At 36.8% G+C, this 17,765-nt stretch overlaps 1 protein-coding gene across 1 annotated transcript in view; it reads left to right on the top strand.

Moving 5' to 3' along the window:
* Window positions 1-16,573, top strand: part of ITGA1 (integrin subunit alpha 1) — a 173,541-nt gene extending 156,968 nt beyond the window's left edge. The window contains exons 27-29 of the mRNA XM_007972149.3: window positions 5,063-5,155; window positions 7,432-7,548; window positions 12,528-16,573. Coding sequence (XP_007970340.3) covers window positions 5,063-5,155; window positions 7,432-7,548; window positions 12,528-12,572 — 255 coding nt within the window. The 3' untranslated portion in view covers window positions 12,573-16,573. The remainder of the gene's footprint in view (window positions 1-5,062; window positions 5,156-7,431; window positions 7,549-12,527) is intronic.
* Window positions 16,574-17,765: the final 1,192 nt, after the last annotated feature.

Genomic DNA, 17,765 nt, shown 5'->3' with positions numbered 1-17,765 from the left:
TCTTCCCTGTCTGTTAAGAACTAAGATATTACCAAGGTCCCTTCTGGAGAGACACACTTTTTTCAATCTCTCCTATCCTTTTTCTTTGTACCTTAAGACATAAATACCTTTCCAGTACCAAAGCTTGCACTTATCTTAATAATTTGGAACTCAATTAATGTGCAGAGTATAATAAAGTGGCAACCTTTGACCCCAGGAACAAAGGAAAGAGCTAACACATACCATAGACTTACTGTGTTTTATCAGACTTTTATTATATATGTAATTTTATAATATACAGGTATATATGAAGACATTTTTAACCCCTTATAAAGCCAAATCTGTCTCACAATAAGCTACTTTAAAACTTTTTATTTTTTGTTGTATTATTTGTTTCTCAAGAAGTATTTAGTTGAACATATGACATTGCCATTTTTAATTTGATCATAGCAAGTTGCTATTTTTATGTCATTAACTGTTAATATTGGCAATTTCACTTTTTAAATTTCAACTTTAATTTTAGATACAGGGAATATACATGCATGGGTTTGTTACATGGATATATTTATAGGATATTGAGGTTTAGGGTACAGATTCCATCGCTCAAGTAGTGGATATAATACCCAGTAGGTAGTTTGTCAGCTCCCTCAAGTAGTCCACAGTATCTACTGTTCCCATCTTTATATCCATGAGTACCCAAGGCCTAACTCTCACTTATATGTAAGAACATGTGGTATTTGGTTTTCTGTTCCTGTGGAATTTGCTTAGGATTATGGCCTCCATCTGCATGTATGCTGCTGCAAAGGACATGATTTTGTTCTTTTTTATGGCTGTGCAGTGCTCCATGGTGTATATGTACATATTTTCTTTATCCAGGCCACTGTTGGTAGGCACTTATGTTGATTCCAGGTCTTTGCTGTTGTGAATAGCACTGCAATGAAGATATGACTGCCTGTGTCTTTTTGGTAAACAGTTTCTTTGAGGTATATACACCCAGTAATGGGATTTCTGGGTTGGATAGTAGTTCTATTTTAAGTTGTTTGAGAAATCTCCAAACTGCTTTCCACTGGCTGAACTAATTTACATCCCTATCAACAGTGTATAAGCTTTTCCTTTTCTCCACTGCCTCACCATTTTCTGTTATTTTTTGACTTCTTAATAATAGCCATTCTGATTGGAATGAGATGGTACCTCATTTTGACTTTGATTTGCATTTCTCTAATGATTAGTGATAATGAGAGTTTTTTCATATGTTTGTTGGCCACCCATGTGTCATCTTTTGAGGAGTCTATTCATGTCCTTTGCCCATTATTTAATGTGGTTATTTGTTCTTTGCTTGCTGATTTGTTCAAGTTTCTTATTCTGGATATTAGACCTTTGTCAGATGCATAGTTTGTAAATATTTTCTCCCATTCTGTAGGTTTTCTGTTTACTCTATTGATAGTGTATTTTGTTGTGCAGAAGCTCTTTATTTTAATTATATCCCACTTATCCATTTGTGTTTTTGTTGCAATTGCTTTTAGAGACTTAGCCAAAAATTATTTGCCAAGACCAATGTCAGGGAGGGTATTTCCTAGGTTTTCTTATAATATTTTTATAGTTTAAGGTCTTATATTTAAATATTTAATTTATCTTGGTTAGTTTTTGTACATGGGGAAAGTTAGGGGTCCAGCTTCATTCTTCTGCATATGGCTAGCCAGTTATCCCAACACCATTTATTGACTAGGTAGTCCTTTCCCCATTGCTTGCTTTTGTTGGCTTTATCAAAGATCAGATGGCTGTAGGTATGTGGCTTTATTTCTGAATTCTCTATTCTGTTCCACTGGCTCATGTGACTCTCCTGTACCAGTATCACACTGTTTGGATCACCGTAGCTTTATAGTAGGGTTCAAAGTCAGGCAGTGTGATGGGTCTGGCTTTGTTCTTTTTACTTAGGATTACTTTGGCTACTTGAGCTCTTTTTTTAGATCCATATGAATTATAGAATATTTTTTTTCTAATTCTGTGATACTTTGAGAGCAATAATGTTAAATCTATAAATTGTTTTGGGCAGTATGGCCATTTAATGGTATTAAATGAAAAGTTTTTTCTTTTATTTGTCTCATCTCTGATTTCTTTCAGCAGTGTTTTGTAGGTCGCCTTTTAGAGATCTTTCACCTCCTTGGTTAGTTGTATTCCTGGATATTTCAGTGCTTTTTTGTAGCTTCTGTAAATGGAGTTGTTCTTTATTTGACTCTCAGCTTGAACATTATTGGTGTATAGAAATGCTACTAATTTTTGTACACTTACTTTATATTCTGAAACTTTACTAAAGTCATTTATGAATTCTAGGAGTTTTTTGGCAGAGTCTTAAGGGTTTTCTAGGTATAGGATCATATTACAAGTGAAAAAAGAGATAGCTTGACTTCTTCTATTCCTATTCTGATGTCTTTATTTCTTTATCTTGCCTTACTGCTCTGGCTAGGACTTAGAGTACTAGGTTGAATAAGACTGGCAAGAGTGGGCATCCTTGTCTTATTCCAGTTCCCCAGGGTAATGGTCCCAGCTTTTTCTGGAACCATTCAGTATGATATTGTCTAGGATTAGTTACAGATGACTCTTATTATTTGGAAGTATGTTCCTCTGATGCCTGTCTCTACCTACTCCCTAGGAAAATCCACCTACCAGCTCTGTTGAAAGTTTTTATCATGAAGGGGTGTTGGATTTTATCAGAAGTTTTTTCTGCATCTATTGAGATGATCGTATGGTTTGTGCATTTAATCCTGTTTATGGGGTGAATCACATTTATTGATTTTCATGTGTCAAACTAGCCTTACATCCCAGGAAAAAAGTCTACTTGATCATGATGTGTTAACTTTTTGATGCGCTGCTGGATTCAGTTTGCCGGTATTTTGTTAAAAATGTGTCTCTGTTCATCAGGGATATTAGCCTGATGTTTTCTTTTTATGTTTTTGTATCTGCTAGATTTTGGTATCAAGAGGATGCTGGCTTCATAGAATGAGTTTGGGAGGAGCCCCTCCTCTCCAATTTTTTGGAATAGTTTCAATTTGGTACCAGCTTTTCTTTGTACATCTGTTAGAATTCAGCTGTGACTTTATCTGGTCCAGGGCTTTTCTTGGTTAATACTTTTTTAAATTACTGACTCAATTTCAGAAATTGTTACTGGTCTGTTCAGATTTTCGTGTTCTTTCTGCTTCAATCTTGGGAGGTTGCATGTTTCCAGGAATTTACCTATTTTTGTTTTCCATTTGCATGGTAGATTGTTCTCCATCCGCTTTCTTTGAGCCTGTGAGTGTTGTTACTTGTGAGATGAGTTGAAGACAGCATGCAGTTGGGCCTTGTCTTTTTATCCACCTTTCTACGCTATGTATTTTAAGGGGGTGTTTAACCCTTTTACATTCAGGGTTCGTATTGATACATGAGATTTTGATGCTGTCATTGGGGGACTGATGTTCTTTAACTGTGGTGTAAGTTGAGTGTGGTCATTTGGGTTTGTTTTTTGGATGCTTTCAGAGGACCAAGGCTCTGTACAGGATCTTTATTTGTGGGTGAATGCTCACAGGAGTGTTTATTAGCAAAGTGATTTTTGATGTTGTTTGAGCAGTGATCCAGTAGAGGGCACTAAAGGGTAATGGGCAGTAGATAGGCTCTTAGTCTTGCCACTCATGTATTTGCTCATTTTTGCAGGTGTGCTCTGCATTGCGTGGGGAGAGGCCTCCTCCGATCACTGGCACTGTACCCATGCTTCTTTTGTTAGGTGTTCTGGGCCACAGGCTCCCTCGGGCAGAGGCCATGGCAGGGAGATAGGCGACACCTTTTCCGAACCAGCCCTGTGGAGGGAGTCATGCCCTGTCCCAGTGCTGGCCCACACTGGCCCACAAATCCATGTGTGTTACCTGTCTCAGTGGTCTGAGATGGGGGCTGCTCCCCGCTTGAGTGCCAGCCATAGATCTCAGCTTGGTACTTCTGAGCTGGACATACCATCTCTGGGTCTCCAAGACACCCCACAGCTCAGAGTCAGGCTCTGGTTGCTGTGGAGGATCCGAAGTGCTCCCAGGTCACAGGGAAAGTACTCAGGTGGGGCACAGCACCCATACTGGGCAGCAAAGACTGCGCTGTGTACATGCTCCTGTGGGGCAGTTAGGCAGGGACTCTAGGAGGGTCTGGCAGACGGGAGAGGCTGGAGAACAGACATGCCCTAGCCCCGCGGGGAAAGCCTGCTGTCTCCTGGCTTGTGATCACCGGGGGCTAGAGCCTCCCTGAAGGAGATGGGGAGTCCGAGGAGATGAGCACCTTTGTCTGTGCTCTGCTCACAAAAGCTCCTGGGCTCCACACTAGCTGAAGCCCTGTCTCTACCTACTCCCTGGGAAAATCCACCTGCCAGCTCACACATCCATTGGAGATGTTGGGTACCCTGTAGCTTAGATCCCAGATGTCTGTGGCGAGAGTGAGCTGTCCCTCAGTCCCCTCCCTCACCCCTTCTCCAGGAGCCATTTAGAGCCAGGAAGTAGCCCAAGCATTCAGGTACCCTACGCAGGGTTCCCAGCTTCTCCATCTTCAGCCTTGGCATCTGTGTTGCCTCTCCACACACTCTCAGTGTTTTCTCCCTAGAGATCAGATCTGCCTAAATTATATTGTCTACTTGATAATTTGGGATCTCTTAGTGGGAGAGATGTCTGTGTCTGGTTAGCCATCTTGTCCCCCCAGATCATCAATTTCATTTTTAATCCTAAATAAGTGCCTAGATAAACTTCATCATCAGAATGTAGCTGTTTCATGTCTTGCTACATTAAAGGGAGGCAGTTTGAGATTTGTTTTTTCTAATGATAAATCAATAGAAAATATTTTTAAAAATTTTTTTCATTCCATAACCAGGATCTAAGTAAGGATTTTCAGTGGCAAACGAGGGAGGACGAGTGCACAGTTATTATTTGATACTACCAGTTCCATTTGGAAGTTAACAAAATTGGAATTTTTAATCGCTCAGAAAAATCTTAGCTTTTATAAATGTCCTACTCAAACATGACTAGCTGTCATTTTGATTAGCGTAATATATTAAGAACAAATCCTATTTGCTTTTCAGTCATACTTTTCCAGCTTAAATCTTACTATAAAGGGAGAACTTCGGAGTGAAAATACATCACTGGTTTTAAGTAGCAGCAATCAAAAAAGAGAGGTAAGTGCAACAATGGGTTTTGAAAACATTATGCATTTCACTCTGAATTTTGTGACATAATGTTTTATAATTGTTGATAGTCCCTTAAGCAGTGACTGGTATTGCTCTCAGTAAGTGACAGACACTATTTGCTTCAAATTATACTTCATTAGCTTCAAGCGTGATTTTAGTCTTATTCTTCCTTGTAAGAAACTGGGAAAATCATGATATTTACAATTCACATGCCATTTTTGACTTTATCACTTATAACTATCATGGTGAATGGATGTTTTTACTTTCACTTTGATAACAAATGATGCAGTTGTAATTTTCCTCCTTAAAAGCTGACATTATAAAATGCAGCTGACATCTGAAGAGCAGCCTCAAAAAACAACTTCTTTATAAAAAATGCCCTTATACTGTACAGGAAAACATGTACATTTTTTAAAGTTTTCTTTCAAATTTCATTGATAACTTTGAAACAAAAATGAGATGGTATTTCCAAATACAAATTCAGACTTCAGTCCTTAGTAAAAATAGAAAGGTTTGAGTTTTTCACTCTTGTCCTTTTATAAATTAATAAGCGAAGGTGACGGAGTAAGACCCCATCTCTAAAAAAATAAAATAAAATAAGTACTTGTTACACATGCAGGCACTTCAGCATGATCTCCCCCCTTCTCATGGGAGACTTTAAATGTCCCATGTGGATAAACAGCACCATGTGAATCATAAAATTCAATTTGGAAGCTCCCTAACTTTCAGATGTTCTTTTCAAATTGCTTATTTCAAACTATTCCAATATCAATGACTTCTGATAAGTATACACTTTTCAAGAAAAAGTAAAATACATGCATATAATGTTTACTTAGGTCATAAAGAGCGTTTAGCATAAGCAATGCAAAATGCAAAGTTGTTCCTTACATAGAATAGCCAACATTTCACTAAAACCTAAAAAGTTTGAGTACGGTTTATATTGGAAAAGTGATTTTGATTCCTAAATATGTGTGTTAAAATTTTATAATTAGTTTTATTTCCCCTAAATATTAGTTAAAAATTCCCCTGGAAATATTTGTTCTGCATTCATCCTAAAGGAAAAATGTATCTATATTGATAAAATTACTAAAAGTGATCATTTTGTAATTGTGTGATCTGAGGAAAGTCACTGATCTTATCTAGATTCCAGTTTCCATGTCTGTAAGTTCAGGGAATTGTTTTGCATGTGTTTAAAGTCTGCCTTGCTGGGCATAGTGGCTCATGTCTGTCATCCTAGCCTATTCGGGGGACCGAGATGGAAGGATCACTTTAGCCCAGGAGTTTGAGGTCAGCCTGGGCAAAATAGTGAAACCCTGTCTGTGTTTTGTTTTGTTTTGTTTTAAGAAACTGTCATAATGGTCTGATGCTGTATATGTCTACATTCTTGCCAGCTCTGTCACTTACCTGGAGTGATTTGATCTCTCCCTGTCTGTTGGTTTCTTTTTCTCCCTAATCTTCCCTCTGGATAAAGAAATTGAAGTGTTACTGTTAAAAGCAAGTACAGGGCTCGAACTATTACTAGCCATTGATATCTACCCTAAATTAACTTTTTCAAATATCCCAGGGATGGGACACAGAGCAGATAGGTTTCATTGAGGTTTGAGTGCCACCTTGAGAGAGCTTGAGTAGCTGGAACACTAAAAGCGGTCCATTTTACAGGTTTGCTTCAGTTAAAACCTGATTTAATGTGGACTCAGTGATAAGTCAAGTAAAAGAGACATTGTGGTATAATGAAGAGCACACTGGGAGTGAATATATATGCAAATATTCACTCATCCGTACACTTGAGATTTATGCATTATACTTTCAATTTATAAACAAAAAATGAAGCACGCTAGAAATAAAATAAGGAGACTTTCTCAGGTTTTTATGACAACAAACTGTGACATTCCAACCTAAATTAATGCTGTCGTGATAATACAGTAGTCTACTAATTAATTTTTAACACACATAATACTTTGGTTCTCCCTGAGTTAAACAGAAATTCACTCCTCCCTTTGAGCATTCCAATTCATTGACATTTAACTCTTTATGTATAAATTTCTGAAGGATAAGATTATAAATACCTTTTGGTAATAATAAATTTGACATAGTTAGAGATTTAGACTAGATGAAGGGCATTTTCTAATGTAAACTTAATGTTTTCTCTGTATATAGGAATGAGATTAATGCACTGGTAGAGAGTTGTAGCCTGCAAGAACTCAATATTCCAGGAGTTCTAATAGGTGTTTATCATGTTAACAATCTTGTTTAATAATTTTCAGCTTGCTATTCAAATATCCAAAGATGGACTACCGGGCAGAGTGCCATTGTGGGTCATCCTGCTGAGTGCTTTTGCTGGATTATTGCTGTTAATGCTGCTCATTTTAGCACTGTGGAAGGTAAACACCAAAATTCCTTTGACTCTCTACTTCAACCATCAAGAGCAAACTGGAGAAATAAGCTATGATCTATTCAGACTATGTAATATAGTATTATCACAGCAATGAAACAAATGTTGAAATGATGACTAAGAGAAAGAAAAAAGAAAAATGTGTATTTCAAATACTGCATACAACTTGAACCAATTTTTGCAAAGGAAAAAAAACATTTGGGTTTAGAAATATTCAAAAATCTCAAAAGTATCTTTCTAGAGTTAGGACCATAAGGGACTTTCATATATCTGTAACAATTAAAATTTTATAATAAGTATGTATTTATTTTGTAAATAGAGAACAATGAAAACTGTCTTTTATAGAGAAAGAAAAATGAATTCCTATGCCAATTGAAGGATATATAAGCAGTAGATTCATGGTTAACATAAGCCTTGTTTTAATCACACATCTCTATGTGTCTTAAACATCAAATAATTCTTTAATGTTTAAATAGACATGGCACATTTTATGTAATAAATTGTGTGCCTGAGTGGAGGGTGCGGGATCAGCTGATGTAGGGGAGGTCTTTAAGTTTCACAGACTCCTATTTCAAATTCTGTGGTAAAAGTCAGTAACCACCTATTTTGTGTCAAGTAGATCTGGATATTTATGTAGATATTTCGCTTAGGCTGAAATAGACATGATTTTTAAAACTCTTAGAAACTGTATAATTTTCACATTAAGCAGAACTGAAATGACAGCTTTTGGGATAAGTTGAATAGAGAATAACATCCCATACAAAGTTGAACGTTTTTCCAATTAAATATCAAATAGGTATTTATTCTAGCATAATATCCCCCTATATTTTACCTATTATTTTGTTAAATAGTTAACTTATGTTAAAAATATAGATTGTGGCTACGTATTAATTATTCTATTACCTGAGCAACATAATTATTTAATCAAATAGTTTAAACAGCAAGTTTCTTTCCCACTGAAATACCAACCGTTCTTATCCTTTCTTACTCTCCTATGACTCACTTCCTCTTTTGAGGGGCTTAGTCTTAGAGGAGACAGCAAACAAAGCCAGATGTAGGTCAGTGGCATTTAATTCAGTAAATAGAATCCACGGCTTTTCTCCAGCAAAGTTCCCCAAACAAAATTCTCCACTATATCCATGTCTAGCTCTTCCTTCTACTTCTACTAAGGGATCAGTGTTCTCTGTGTAATACCTAGCTTTGCCACAGTGTGGTACCCAAGGCCTGGCTTACTTGTGTCAAGGTTGTACTTGAGATACAGGAAGTGGTTTCTTCATTTATATGCACCTCTAGTGTTACTGTTGATTTTTTTCAGCATAGTCTTCTATTCTGAGCACTGCACTTACCTGTATGGTTTTAGGACACCACTGACAGGAGAAGAGGAAAACCAGAGCTGATATTTGAATAGGTTCTTTCCGGCTTTGTACCTCTATTTCAGACAAACAAATAGGAAATTTCAGTTACCTATTTTTCAGTCAGTAGTCTGAAAAAGCATAAATGTAAAAATCAGCACATTATTTCATCCAGATAATGATGTATTGATACATTCTGACAGCTTCTTAGGTTGTTATTATTATTATTGTAGGCCCAAAAGAAGGTCATTTGACAAACTTTGGGCTGTCTTACCCAGTAGAAATAGTTCAACCACTTCATTGGGAGGCCCAGCAATCAGAACTGTGATTCCAAAGCAGAAGGGAAGAAACTAGCTCTTACTGAATGCTTACTATGTGCAGGGAACTGTTTTAAACACTTCTGCTTTAAGCATTTCCACTTAATACTCATATCAACCTTATGAGGTCTTACAAATCTCCTCTTGTAAATGAGGAACATAAAATTTAAGTGTATTTCCCAAAGACACATAGTGAGATTCAGAGTAAGGATCTGAATTCTGTGCCAAAACCACTGACTATTATTACTCCGTGTTCTCTCTTGCTTCCATTCCCTCTGGTGTCCTTGCAACAATCTTTTCGACCAAATATTTTAACTACATTTTACACCTGAGGACATTAAAGCAAAGGGAAGTAAAGTGACTCTCCCACGATTACTTGCTAGTAAATCAGTGGATTCAAGGAATGATTCTACAGAGCTCTTTCTTTTTCCAATATGTCGTACTGCTGCAGGCTGTAGAACAGAGCTCTTTACTCTGGAGCTCCAGGAGTTGGATTTTGTTCAAGAGGGTCATGAACTCTCTGAAACACATAATACTGTCTTTGGTTTTGGAATGAGGGTCCCTAGTTGGATTCAGACTTTCAGTAGTTCCATTATATCAAGAAGGCTAATCCTACTTTCCCCTACTTTAAAGTTCAGTTGGAAGCTCCCTGAAGCATGAATTAAGTTGCAGTAGGCTCAGAAGAGCTACTCTTATCCCAGACATCTTTTTTATACTAACTAGATCTGGATCAGACACCTCAGGACTATCCCTTCTTCCTTCCTCTCCTGAATCCCACCACTTTGGAGGTTCATTGGACTCCAAAGTCTGAGTCTCTGTGTGAGAGACAGGCCAAACATTTCTCTTAGAGCAGAGATTCAGTTTCAAAAGACACAGTCTTTATATCTTTGTCTTCGTCTTACACATGACAAAAATTAAAGCTTGACAAAGTGATAGTAGCTGCTTAGTACACTTCATGATTGATGGGCGGAATCTTGTAGGGGACGTAGGTTTAAATAGGTGAAGAAACTTGTCCTGAAATATGGTACTACATGCTGGGGGAGATGCCCAGCCAGGCCAACATATCCAATAACGTAGAATGGCTTCAGCCCACGAGGAACCATGAGAGATTCAGAATGTTCCTCTCTCCTAACTTGATGTCATAATGATGCCTGAAGTTCCTCAACTGATGATTTATTTATTAATCCTAAAGGTTTATTCTTCATTCAATATACATGTTCTGGGCGGTGTGGATGGGGACTGGTATCTCACCACTTTTTAGTCTTTTATACATTAGTGTGAATTTGTTTATTCAGCAATTATTCCATGTTATATTCATTAAGCACCTACTTTTTTGACAGAGATCATTTCATCAGACCCTTTGCCATAGGGTTTTGAACAAGGTATCATGAAATAAACACAGGAAGAAAAAAAGGAAAGCCAGCACTACAAAGAAAGTGTTGGGGCTGAAAGCAAACTGTTTGTTTCAGATTTGGGCTAGGATTGGCCCAGTCCACCTTGAAGCTATAAACTATATTCTCCTAATCTCCACTCTTTGTCACTTAACTTCTCTTAAAAACCCATGTTAATTGGTTGGGTGGAATGCTTAGATAACCGAAGTTATTTTAAAATAGAACATTTAATGTGTAGAAGCCAAGGAGTGTTGTAAAAAAGCAAAAAGATCTGTGAGAGATCAGAAGCAAAGCAGAACAAAAAGGAGAAAAAGTCTTAGAATCCATCACCTGCTTTTGTGAAGCCTTGTGTGTTTATTTTTGACTCAGGATATGCAGGCACCAGTTGAGAAGTCTAATGGTTTGTGAATCTGGAGCTTTAACAGTTGGCTCATATAAAAAAGCCTGAGACATGTAGGAGAGCTGGCATTTGGGGAAGACAAACTTATTGTTTTCATGTGTATTTGTTCTGTTACCACCTTTTCTTCATCTACCACCACCTAGATGATGGCATAATAGAAGACATAAGCCCTAAATAAAAATTTTCTAACCTAAAAGTGCATATTTTTGAGGGTTTATCCCCTCTCAGCCCTCAGTTGCTTAATAATTATTTTATAAATACATCGTTCCCTGGCATAATTTGCCACAATTTTGTGATTAAAATGATATAGAGGTACCACACTTTCAAAGAATTAACTCCTTGCCTTTGCTCGATCTATTATAGCCCTCTCTCAAATTTAAAAAATGTGTACAAATTTGAAAAAGCACTTATCTATGACCCTTAATTTTTTTTTTAAATAAGCATTTTAGGTTCGATAATTGTAAAGATCCCTTCTATCCCCCATACTTAGTTTTGTTATTCTATAGAATGGGAAACAATTGCAGCACTTAGAACATTTTATGATGCCCCAAATTGCAAAGCGTACTGAAATATGGCTCACCATTCACCACAATGTGAAATTTTTCTTATGGCCAACGACTTCATTTTTTATTTCCAAATGACATAGTGTATTTCAAGAGGCTTTTTATATCAGATCTATATAAGCAGACATCCTGATGCTTTTAAAGTTAATACAGACAACTCAGAAATCTCCCTAACGCTCTAGCCGTAATATACCTGTCAGATTCGCTACCATCTCTAATGACTTCAACCTACAGTCATCGATCATTTGATGGAAATTTCTCTGCCACATCCCTGGAAAAAACAAAAAAGATGACGGCAAAGTTGAGACAATGCTAGCTAATTTCAGTTTGTTTGTCGCCCAAAATATTTTCCCAGAAACGTTTAATTAGTTCAATATGTGTACTATATTTTACTAGGGGTCATGATATATTTAACCAATGAAAATGTTAAAAATGATACAGCAGACCAGCAAGGCGGCTCACACCTGTAATCCCAGCACTTTGGGAGGCCGAGGCGGGCAGATCACGAGGTCAAGAGACAGAGACCAGCCTGGCCAACATGGTGAAACCCCATCTCTACTGAAAATACAAAAATTAGCTGGGCATGGTGGCGCATGCCTGTAGTCCCAGCTACTCAGAAGGCTGAGGCAGGAGAATCACTTGAATCCGGGAGGCGGAGGTTGCAGTGGGCAGAGATCACCCCACTGCACTCTATCCTGGCGACAGAGTGAGACTCTTTCTCAAAAGAAAAGAAAAGAAAAAAAAAAAAAAAGAAACAACAATTTAATAAATGTCATTTTTTGACATTGAATATTAATAGGTCAATGAGAAAATATGTCTTAATTATATTAGTTGTATGTCCAGCATTGCCAATATATTATTAAATTTAATTCTATCCAAAAGGATTAATATTTATTACCTAAATTAAAATAGTTAATTGTGTTATGTTTTGTGTTTTCTCAACAGATTGGATTCTTCAAAAGACCACTGAAAAAGAAAATGGAGAAATGAAATATTTTACAAAAGAAAATAATAACAATTATTCAATAATCTATCCTCAGGTTTGCCTCAAATATGTGACAAGAAATGTATAATTCATGACGTAGTCATATAACTATGTAATCCATCAGGGATTCATTATTTGGAAAATGACAGGTCATGCATTATCCAAAAACAATACCAAAAAGACATAATTTATAAAATGATAAAAAATATTTTACATAATTACTCATTTTTGTTGAGTAAGCAAAATTACAAAGTGTTTTTTAAAAATCTTGTACAAATATGTTTGTGTATTAAATCACCATCCAAAATATTTAAGGAATACATAAGAAGATTGTTATGATCATGGAAACATCTATTTTCAAAATAACATAAATTAAGCTTTTCCCCTTGATTCCTGTTGGATATCCATGTTCAGCATGACAGTCAGCACTTGTAAATGCCAAGAAAAGAATTACCTGAAAAAGATCATTTCTCCCGATCCAAATGAGAACATTTTCCTTTGGTAGAATCCATATACAATATGGATTGAAAATTAAGTCACAAAGAATACATTTAGCATCTTTGTGTTGGGTTCTATACCTAAAAAGTTTCTTCCCCGCCCCAAGGTGATTGGAAAGTACTGCAATTGAGCTGAAATTTTATCTACGATGGAAAATCAGGATAGACTCATTTAAAAACAAGTATACTAAATGGGTTAAATTAAGCTTTTACAGAACATACTTAATTTTGATATTGAGCTCTAAATGCAAAACCCTTTTATACTGAAAAAACACTTAAAGCAGTTTTGTATGGCATCACAGTGATTTGTCATGAAAAGCCATATGTGGGGGACATGCTAAAATGGCTTCTGAATGAAACATGACAGCAGAGAAAGATGCCACTGAAATGCTGAAATTATCTTTACTGAGCAGCTTTTGAATGCTAAGGGTTCCAGTATGTGACCCAAAGAAGGGGTTGTCGCCACTTCTTGGTACAGGGTTCATTCAAACCCCCAAGCTGTGAGATTGTGTTTATTCTTAATTTTTTAAAGGGTATTTAATTTCCAACCACATTTCTTATTTTTGTGAAAAGACAATATTCCATTTCAGTATTACATTTTACCAAGAAGTCACTGCTTTTTAAGTGCAGTGCATCAATATTTAAATAAAATCCAAGAAATGTATTTTAAAGAATTTCAGGTTTGAAAACTCAAACCAACAGAAAGATATCACACCTTTGTATGTGCTTCTTTGTTCTTGAAGTAGTCATTATGGTTCATTGGAATCTACTGTAGCATACGCTCCTAGGTTGCTCCATTTCTTAGGAAAATAGCAATGAATGAATGTATAGTAGCTGCATGTGTGAACTACTGCTGTAAAGTTTGCTGACATTTCTGCAAAAACTCCATTTCTCCACCTGATTTACCAGAACCTGTAACAAGACCAGAACATGTATTTATCCAGAAACTCCTGGGGTCTGCTTTGTTCAAAAAGGAGCAAATCCACGAAGAAATTAAATGTTATAAATTTATTTTTTTCAAACTAATTTTCAAAGAATGTAGCTGAAGATTCAGAGTCAGCCTACCTCTTGACTCTCCACATCTGCATCTAAGATCCTGAAGGTCAAAGGGATGTGCTTATGGGACGCCAAAGTCATCAGTAGCTGGAAGAAAGAATACTTCTTTTTAGAGGTTTGGTGTCCTCTTGTTAGCCTGTCATTATTCGGAAATACGTGCTTTTGGAATTTCCTTCATTTTCGCTGTCTCCAGGTTCAGAAATCATACCTTCCACTTGTTCTTTATTTGCCCAGTAGAACTCAGGGTTTCTCTTATTGGGAGTTAACATGTTGCACACCCCCAGTGCTCAGCCTGCCCAGAAGCCCTGCTCTGATCTCAGCAAGTTCTTAGTAGTAAAGCTAACGGATCCATTGAAATTCATACTCAGCATTTGTGACTACTAGACAAAGCCCATTTACTGAACCGTGAGTGTGCACTTTTAAACGAAATTGTTAACTGAAAGGTAAAAAATAGAAATGAGGGCATTTTGAAGTTTTTAGAAAAGAGAGGAAGAGCTGTTGGCCAGATCAGAGATACTTACAAGCCTGGCACAATTTTTAACATAAGTCATTCCTGGCTATTAAGTAAATTATTTCATGAACCAGAAGTCCTGTTTCTCTAGTATTAAAATTTGTTGTGGTTTGTGTGTGTGTGTGTGTGTGTGCATGTGCAGACACATGTACACATATAAATTGAATACAAAAATAGCTCGGTAACACCAAAAAACAGAGTTTACAGAAAATAAACACAAAAGCTATACCTGCAAGACAAGTTTGATTCATCTACTTTTCATATAGTTTCATTTTTATTAATATGTAGGTTTAACTTATAGTTCTGCAATTATTTAAAAAACAAGTTCAGAGCATTTGATTAAAAAAAGTCAACAGATGTTTCAAAATAGCTTTGTACAAATGTTATAAAACGTATTTAATGATTAAGAAATATACTAGACTCTATCATTTACTTTTAAAACATTTAATTAGAAAATGATATTTAAGACTATTTATAAACGTATTGGCTAAATTGCCAAAAACTTTATTTTTCTCTAACTTTGGTATTCTAAATAATTGATTATTGCTCCCATTGCAAACTGAACCATGTATGCACTCTCTTTTCTGACCAAACTACAATGGTATATCGGTAAATTATTTAACAACACACTGTCCAGGAAGGAAAGGAAGTCTCTGATTTGTATCATTTGCCAATTTCCATGGTCTAAATATTCTCTCTTCATTTTCAAACTACCAAAGTGACCCTAATCGGCTTACAAAATTCTTGGAAATGTATCTACCAGCTCTTACCAATCAGTGTGAGCTGACTTCAGCATACCACTGAGACAGATTACACAATAGATAGATTAGATAGATAGATAGACAGACAGATAGACAGATAGATAGAGACCGATAGAGAACATGTTGTGTCTATATAAATATCCAATGGCACACAGTATGATCATATTTTAAATTATGCCAAAAGTACTGATTATATCAAGTCCAGTAGACATAATGCTACACAACACCCATTCTTTAATTTTGATTTCTAAAATTATAACCTTCTTTTGATATTAATAAAATGTTATGAACTTGCAGGAGAAGGAAGGAGTTGAAAGAAGGAAAATACAAAGGGTGATCCACAGTGAAAATCAGACCTACACAGCAGCCACAAAAAAATTGTCTTATTTTCACAAGGAATCCAGAATCCAGTGAGACACATTACAAAATATGATACTTTGTAAATATTTTTAACTTCTGTGATCAAATTTCAACTTCATTGGTCCAATGTGTCAAACTATTTTCCTCTGAGCACTAGATTCATGGGCAATTTAATCTCTGAATATTTTCTGTGTCATAAGTGTGCTTGAAAAGAGGCTTGTAGTAAAGAGATATTTTTACAAAATTTGATGCTTCTGCAGCCATAATAACTTTATCTATAAATGCATATATACATACACTCACATGTAGATATTTACATATATGGATGTTCTCTTTTCCTTTTATAAAATCAAAGTCTAGGTTCAATTGGAAAATGGAAATATTTACACCAAAAGAAAAAAGTGCCATTGTTGTAATCAATGGAGTAAAGCTGGGGTATAGTAGAGGCTGGGGAAGCCCTGCCTGTGTTCTCTCCAAGGCCACAGCTTGCACACTGTGAATGGTGGCCCTGCTGGCTCCATGGAGTGTGCCTTCACACAGGGGAATGTCCTTGTCCAACACACTACAATCTACTCCATGGGAACTGACTGTCTTGCTTTTCACCAAATTGAGAAACAGGCCCAGAGCCTGTCTCATGTGCCAGGTGCAGTCACATTATTGTTCAAATAAAGTGGCTTCTGACAAATCAGTTTTTCAAAATAGCGTCCTATGTACTCTTCATTTCTTCCAACAACTCTCAGGCCCCCTTTTGCCAGTTTTCTCCCCCAGGGGAGATTTTCAAGACTACTAGAGAAAAATCTGATAATAAAACATTTGCTCTGAGTTCCAGCTTCAGTGACTCAATCATTTATACAGGATTTCGGTGTTTTGTTCTGCAGTGGTGTTCTAAAGGGTTCACACAGTATCATGGAGGAGGGACAAAGCAGAATATACTTCCAAGCTGGAACATCTTTAAGACATTTACAAACTGTTATGGGATACTATCAGCAACTGTGCCTGGGGAAGCTAGCTGGATTTAGCTCTTCAATGGCCCTCCAAATGCACCCAACAATCGCCAACCTCACCCATGGAAATCATCTAAAAAATGAAAAGAAGGGCCTTAAAATCCTCACGTGGATGCTGTGTTTATAACTAAAATGTACAGTTTAATTCTAAATAGCAGGCTTTTAAATGCAAACAGTTTCAAGGTGAGTCCTTCCAATCAGACTGCTGATTCTACACCATTTTCACACAGAATTTCTGAAACCATCCCCAGGTGTTAATTCTGTTAACTGCAGTGAAAGGAAACCCAAGGCACATTACAAAAGGCTAAATGCTGCTGTTTGTAAGTGGAAGCACTGTTGTACAACACTCTTAGGGAGAATAAGAAAAATAGGGTTAAACTGTAACATTGTAATCTGATGAACAAATCAGCATCTTTGATCCTCAGGTTAAAATGTAATCTTAAATTTAGAAATTCAAAGTAACAGCCTTTAACCATTAACCTAGAAGAAAATGTGAAGTAGCGTCTGGAGTCTCTTAAGCCCCAGTCCTGTTGTCCCCTATAGCAGCTGGTACCCAGGAAGTCCAGTTCCTAACTAATGGGAATGGATCCTTTTCCCATTATAAAGGGCCTGTGCTCAACCCTTGAACCCACCAACGTTCTTATGCTCCAGGATCTGCACCTTCCATCAGGCACCCAGGAATGCTTCTCGTTGATATTTTACCGTACCAAAAACTATGTAAGGGTGACTCATCACTCCTAACTTTGGACTCCTTGCTTTGAGATCAGTATTTTTTTTCTCTCTACTTTACGTATACCAAAAGCTTTCTCCAGTAGCTAATGAATTTAGAACTTTATACAAGACTCCCTAGCATTTTTCTCCTCCCACAGGCTGGAGAATTTCAATGCTATGAGACTGGGCAGTAGGAGCCAGAGCCAATTTGTAGGATCTCTCTTCCTTCTGTCTTCCAGTTGACTTTTCTTCTCAGCAACATAGTGGGGATGATATGGGGCTTCCTCAGCAAGGTTAT

This window comes from Chlorocebus sabaeus, chromosome 4, assembly GCF_047675955.1.
Source record: "Chlorocebus sabaeus isolate Y175 chromosome 4, mChlSab1.0.hap1, whole genome shotgun sequence".
Classification (NCBI taxonomy): Eukaryota; Metazoa; Chordata; class Mammalia; order Primates; family Cercopithecidae; genus Chlorocebus; species Chlorocebus sabaeus.
The sequence above is the reverse complement of the archived record's forward strand: the minus strand, read 5'-3'. Positions and strand labels throughout refer to the sequence as shown.